This window comes from Dermacentor variabilis, chromosome 1 (genome assembly GCF_050947875.1).
Source record: "Dermacentor variabilis isolate Ectoservices chromosome 1, ASM5094787v1, whole genome shotgun sequence".
NCBI classification, from domain to species: domain Eukaryota; kingdom Metazoa; phylum Arthropoda; class Arachnida; order Ixodida; family Ixodidae; genus Dermacentor; species Dermacentor variabilis.
In genome coordinates this window covers 175,426,073-175,433,133 of record NC_134568.1, presented here as the reverse complement: position 1 = coordinate 175,433,133, position 7,061 = coordinate 175,426,073, and the positions used below count along the sequence as shown (strand labels likewise).

Genomic DNA, 7,061 nt, shown 5'->3' with positions numbered 1-7,061 from the left:
AGACCCAGGTGACTGAGTGCCCGAGGCGGCATTCCGGGAGGGCGCACTTCACTAACCGTAGAATTTTCCAGCTGGTTCGGTCTACAGCTTGTGAACAGCCTGCATAATCAATATACATAAACAGAAGCAAGCTTCTCACCACATAAGTCACTTAGCATGTTTTTTATAAGTGATGAGGGTAAAAATACAGTCATTTTTTCGCGTTCTCTTTAGGCTGGGTGGGGCTTAGAGGCGACGCTTGATAGTCGTCTCAGGGACGGCACCCAGCCTGAGGCTGTTCTTAATTTCTCGAACGGTGGAGGTCGGGTTTGCAGCAGCCGCCGCGACAATGGTCACTCTTTTCCGGGCTTTACGGGGAGCATCCGCAATTCTTCCATCCTTCTTGTAAGCCTGGACGATTCTATTTACAGTTTTCAGTGGCCTTTTTGTCATCTCCGATATAACGCGTTAGGAATAGTTTTGTAGGCACAGATCTACAATGCGTCGTCTTTCTTTTTCCAGTACCCGCGACATTGCTAGTTTCCAAAGCGCACCGGGGAAATGAAATTATCCTGCACTGTTACATCGTTTTTATCGCCGAAGTTCCATGGCAACCAGCAACTGAACAAAGTGCAATTCATCATGCAAATCGACGGAAATGCATTTAATGGAAAACCTCTGGTGTCTTTCGATTTAAACTAGAAAACTGACATGTAGAATATGGATTTTCCACTTCAATTACCTATTCGAAACGGACGGAAACAGCATTCGCATGCGGTGTGCATTGATTCCAAGGAGAAAAAAACAACAACAACAAAAAAACGTCGACGCCATATGTTTTACTTCACCTAATCAATGTAATCAAATAATTGGCCGACGATTCCTCAAAATGAGAATGCGACATCTCGCGTCAGGTTGCCGTCAGAGGACCGGCACCGCTTCGGTGATTTTACACAAGCTGTGACAGCAAAAATGAATTTAGTTTTTTTTATAGGATGCAGAAACATGAAAAGGGGGAGTGAAACCGCCTCCAAATCAGTTGCTATGCCGGGGAGAGCACTTTCCTACATCGCGTAAAGCGCTCCATGCTCTTCTACCAGCGACATTAACGCGTCAATAAGAGAGTGCGAAGCAGCGGATATCACTTCTTAGTTGTTGTCGAAGTAATAGTATTGCCCTCCTTAATGGTAAAATCCATGGCAAACATGATAATGCGTGATTGAACAATCGCTCTCTAACTTTCTGCGAAATTTATAGCGGGTTTCGGTCGTTTTCTTAGGTCAATTAAGCACATTCGTTTAGCATCAAGACATGCGCGAAACGGCGCGCTAGGCTCATCACATGATGACTCCAACCAAGAGCGCGCCTAATAGGTTTCTCGATATGCACTACACCAAGTGCTGTGAGAGTAAAATAAGAGGGCCCCAGCCTAATAAAAAGCGCGAAAAAATGACTGTATTTTTACCCTCATCACTTATAAAAACATGCTAAGGGACTTATGTGGTGAGAAGCTTGCTTCTGTTTATGTTCTATTTTATGTTTAATTCTACGGTTAGTGAAGTGCGCCCTCCCGGAGTGCCGCCTCGGGCACTCAGTCACCTGGGTCTAGCGAAGTGTACAGCAGAGCAAGCGTCGGTGCGCTCCAGCGCTGTAGCAGACGACGCGAGGCACCTCCCCTGGGTCCGTGTGCGCCTGCGCCACTTCGCTTCGATGCGCCGCCGCGCCGGACGCACTGGCGCCCCGCGGAGCGCGGCCACGGTGAGCCGTGTTCACCCTAAGAGTGGACGAGCCTGTACATGTAACGAGGCACCCTTCAATACGTAACCAGCGCTATTACTTTAGACGGTCGCAATGTTAAGCTATAATTTCTTTGAGCAAGTTGTCATGAACTCAAAAGAGCAACTCTGCCTCTGTGTCTTAAAGGGCAACTTTGCCTCTGGGTCTTGCAGTTCCTGCCTGTTTCCACCTTTTTCAATAATTCTCTTTGTTTATCGTGATGCGCACCACAGAAACGTGCTTGAGATATCCAGTGCCAGAAGAGCAGCAATTTTTTACTATGCATGGTGTGGAAACACCATCCTGTATTTGTCGAGTGTTCATAATGCATTGTCGGTACCTTTTCGACTGCGAATTAAGGGCAGCATTTAGCCGTCGTCTGCCGTCTCTGCAGACAAGGCAGCTATAATAAAGGTTTGCTTGTGTACAGGACGAAGTTTTTTTGATACAGCGCTGTTCATCCTAGATCCGGCTATTCTTGTGAAAATATAAGCGCATCCGCTGGTCCTCGCTCCCTGCTCGGTCGGGATGGAAGTAGACCACCCCGCACGTCTGCCGGCGATGGCGGCGTCAGTGGCGGCCGCCTCCAGGAAGCGGATCGGTCAACAGAGCGACAGCGAGGACACCCATATTTACTCTCACAGCAGTGGAGACCCTTCCGATGGCGACTTCCAGCTTGTGCAGAGCCGCAGAGCGAAGAGAAGGAACACCAGGACGTCTTCATCGTCAAGCACACAAACAGTGAGACACACGCAGAGGCCGGACGCCAATACCACCACATTTGTGCCCGTGCTTCATATACCGTCAACATGAAGCTACTTAACAGACAATTTGTGTCGATGTCACTGGAAGCCCTGGTGCCAAACGAAATATCGGTCATTCGAGTGAACACCCAAAGTCTAGAACACCCGAAGTCTAGATAACCTCCCTGCCCTTCCTTCCCCCTTCTCTCTCTCTTTCTGTCTCTCTTTTCGTAACACAAAAAGAAACAAGAAAGAGGAAAGGAAAAGTGATTGCAGAAAACTGGAAGCTGAATGAGTTGGTATTTATTCATTGTAAAACTGTAGCATGCATAAAGAACGAAGGACACAGGTGGTTGGGCTTCGTAAACTACCAGTGGCCTTCGTTCTTTGCGCGTGCTACAGTTTTACCAAGGTTAAGTGGTGTTTGAGGAGAGTATATTTACTTAGAGGGTTGGTTTCAATACCAGAAAATCGGCCAAAGTCGCATCGAAGCAAGCTTGGTATACATGTTAATGCGCGTCGTCGACCGCCCATCCAGAGGTTCGCTGTGGTTAGAACGTTTGGTACAAGGGCGGACAAAATTAGTGGGAAAAGCAGACAAAGTTACGTAGTCAGGTGCTCTAGTGCTCATCTGCACAAGAAAATTGATTACTTCCATCATGACTCAGCGGAGTCCCTGCACGTTAATTTGCCTAGCTTAACCCGACTGTTCTTTTTTGCTCCTGACATGGGTAGCGGACATAGTTCGCAGGCGACATTCCTCCGGCGAGGCGATCTATTGCCATCGCGTGATGAAAATAGGCGACAACCTTGGCCAAACATGTTTCGACCATTCTTCTTAATATATTTTGGTCCATATAGTTTGTTCCGTTAGGGTGTTTTCTTTTTTCGCAATGGTTTCTGGTCGCTAAAGCTGCTTTGTGCAAACATACTATAATCATGCTCACCTAAATGAACATAAAGTTTTCGCATCGATATTTCGTAACGAAATTTATTTGCTATAAATCGTAAAGCATGTCGTCGAGCGTGGCGCAGCTATGCTCTTCAAGATAAACCACTGGTCAATGAATGAATGAATGAATTCTGTGGTTTTACGTGCTAAAACCACGATTTGATTATGAGGCACAGCGTATTGGAGGGCTCCGGATTAATTGTGACCATCATCTACATCGTGCCCTCAATGCACGGGACACGGGATTTTTTGCATGTCGCCCCCATCGAAATGCAGCCGCCCTCGTGCTCGGCATCGCAACGCCATAGCCGCTAAGCCACCCGTGGCGAGTACTGGCCACTCAATTCATCAGATGTTTCTTGTCTGCAAAACCTTTACATATGCAACATCAAAAGACTAGAATAATAAGCGAAATGTAAAACTTGCGTTTGACTACACTGCCGCTTAGTCGACGCATAGTTTTGCGAATGAGCCCTGAGACCGTGCTTATAGTTTCCAATGTTGCGTAGACTCTGTAGTAGTTGACTCACTCGGCGGGACACTTTGTGTCTGAGTCATGAGATTGTGTCTCTCACGGCGACGGCTGTGGTTATATGAAAAATGCATTACCTATATAACGTTTGTGCGCCTCCTAATGCTGACATTTATAAAATGACTACTGGTAAACAAAAGTTGTAAATAGAGAGCGCCGTGCTACGCGAGCTCGTACTCAGAGCGCGAGCAAAAGGATGTACATGAAGCTATTGTAGCCTGAGTGTAGCAGGCGACGAAGGCCAGCTCACATTCCCGGCAGCACCGGAGCTCCGTTAGCAGCGCCGCCATCGGTCGTGCACGAAACCAATAATGTCTGCGGCGTGATTTAGCAGGACGTGCCAAAAACTGGCCGCGATGCTCACAGTGCGTGTTGCCTTGCTCATAGTGAACAAAGTGTGAGGTTAAAGTACTCAAGGCGCCGAAAACGTCCAAAAGGAAGCTAACGTGTATGACACCGTGCCTAGAGTAACTGCGTAGTCAACACACGACGCTGGTTGAGTCCTTTACAAATGACTCGAGTATTGTTTAATGTTCTGTTTTAGTTCCTTCGTGTGCCCGCCCTCCGTGTCCTTTATTGTACAGGGAAGTTTTCGCATAACGTTGATTTGTTTTCCTGCACAAATGTGGTGAGCTTTTTCTTCGGTGCGATTTGACATCAAAAACATCTTCTCGAGACGGCCGACTGGTGCTTCGCAGGCAAGATACATCGCCAGGCTTAGAAGCGACGATGCCACAAACACAGCAAATGTTTGCAGCACCTAGAAAGAAGAAGAACGTTCACTGAAGGATTCAAACATGAAAAAAGAGTAATAAAGTTTCTTGCCCCCTTTCTTAAAAGCAATCAGTGTTGCTAACGTATTATTATATCTAAGACTGTCGAATTGCGTGATTTACAGAGTGCATTTCTCGCATTGGTATTTCGAACAAAAGATGGAAGGCCTAAACGAACAGTCTCAGCGGGAGAAAGCGTAGCTTAAAGGGACACTAAAGGTTACCAGAAACTCAAGTTAAAGTGGTAGAGCAATGTTCTAGAACGTCTAAGGCGTCAATATAATCGCGAACAGAGCTTTAGTAACCAAGAAATTGAGGTAAATGCGTGACACGATTTGAGACCCCCCAGCGACATTCCGGTACTAGCCCGATGACGAAAGGACTCCTCATAATTTGTGTTACTAATACTGAACTACTCGTATTAAAAATATCATTTCATTCGATTATAAGACGGAAAAAAGGCTACTTGTCTACTTCTATTCGATTCTAAGAAAAAATAACATTTTGACGTTACCCTTCAGTAATATGGGTGTTCGAAAGGTTTCGTTTTCGCTCGGCTCTGCGCGCTCGACTCTGCGCCGCGCACGCTTTGGAGTTTCAGTAGTTTCGTTATCGCGTCGTGCTGTGAGGGTTCTGCAGGCTCGCGAAACTTTCATTTGGAACAAGCAGCGAGAATGCCACGTCCATGTGATGTCGTGGGAAGCCCTCGTTGCTTTCCCGCTCCGGAGAGCCTGTGTCGAGGCCGCCGTCGTAGTACGCAACGACGCCGGCAGTGCGAGCCCTCAGCAGCAGGTCGCGCTCGCCGGTGCTCAAATCGCTGAAGTTGAGCCCACCATCGCGAGCCAATCTGTCGGTGTCAGGGTCCATTGCGACGAGCGTCGAAGTTAGCGTCATAGAATGAAGTACCAGCTTATGGGCGTCTTGTGCTGGAGTTTGAGGTATAGTAGCGGCGCCTGGTGGCGGTGCGGGAAACGACATCTGGGTCGTGCCAGCTTGGGTCGTATTGAGCCCTGGCTGTGGCGAAGCACGTTTCTAGGCCGAGTTTTGCGTCGATTCGCACATTTTTATGCCCTGTTGCGAGTGCGAAAAGGCTCGTCGCTTCTCATAGACCACGCCGACCACGCTGCGAGCTCGCCGCAGCCTATAGTTAAACGAAAACGGACTCTCCGTGTGCCGTGGGACGTAATGTGGGACGTAATTCGTTTCTCCTTTCGCTAGCCACCATACTCCCGCTTTCGCTCTGCTGTCGGCTCTGTCTTGGCTCTGTTTCTGGCCGCGCGTACGCGTTTTGCGCAGAAAAGCCGTAGCGCCGTCTGCGGACGCCGTTCTACTCACCGATGGCGCAACGTCACTATGAGACCATGATGTCGGTACTCCTCGATAGGAGGGCGGGCGATTTGAACTGCGCTAGAGGTACGCGGACGCTTCAGAACGCATTTTCTCTTAAAATAAGTCTCTCCTTGGCACGAAACAAGCGTTTCAAGGTTTCTGTGATGGTATTTCAACAGTCCACGTTGACTTAATAGTAACCTTTAGTGTCCCTTTAAGCACCGAAGTAATTTAACAGCATAACTTGAAACGGGAGACATTTTCCATGTGGTAAACGTTCAGCAAATCGTAAAATTTGCTTGCCACAGACGCTGCCCGCACTTGACTCAAATAATTAAAAAGGTGGCATTCTGCAGAAACTTGCGCGCCTAGAGTGAGGACACCATAGTGGAACCCATTCCCATTCTTATCCGTTACGCATTCCCGAGTCGTCTGAGTGGCACTTTGCCTACGTTATCAGCACGATCGGTCGGTCGTGAGTGGTACATGATAAGAAAACTGGAGCGAAAGGAATTCTTACGTTATATAAACTAAGGTTTAACATTTTAACATAATTTCAAGGCCTCACAAATCAGTACATAAACAAACTATTTGGTTGCATCTTATGGCTCGAGCAGGAACAGAAAAATATTGCATTGCAGTAATTTATTACTGCAGAGAAAACCTCGCAAAATAGGCGAAAAAAAAACCGGAGGACAGGCGCTGGGTCCGCTGCCTCTCCTGAGTCAGCGCCTGTCCAGTGGAGTTCGCCGTCTTTATGTGTGTGTGCGTGTTTGTCTGGATAAAGTTCCAGCAACCTGTTCAATTCGTCATTCTGCTGTAATGAACTATTGCATTTGGCAGACAACCTAAGTTGCCCTCTAATGTTTAGTCTAGTCGCTACTTTGCTTTTTGCGCTCCTTTCATTTATTTATTGATTAATTGATGACCCATTCTTCTCCCTTTTTTATATATTACAAACTGGTTGCTGTTCGCAT

The 7,061-nt window shown here is 47.3% G+C and overlaps 1 protein-coding gene across 1 annotated transcript in view; it reads right to left on the bottom strand.

The window, feature by feature from the left end:
- Positions 1–4,478: 4,478 nt before the first annotated feature.
- LOC142588350 (nose resistant to fluoxetine protein 6-like) overlaps positions 4,479–7,061 on the bottom strand; it is a 55,638-nt gene continuing 53,055 nt past the window's right edge. The window contains exon 15 of the mRNA XM_075699982.1: positions 4,479–4,742. Coding sequence (XP_075556097.1) covers positions 4,488–4,742 — 255 coding nt within the window. The 3' untranslated portion in view covers positions 4,479–4,487. The remainder of the gene's footprint in view (positions 4,743–7,061) is intronic.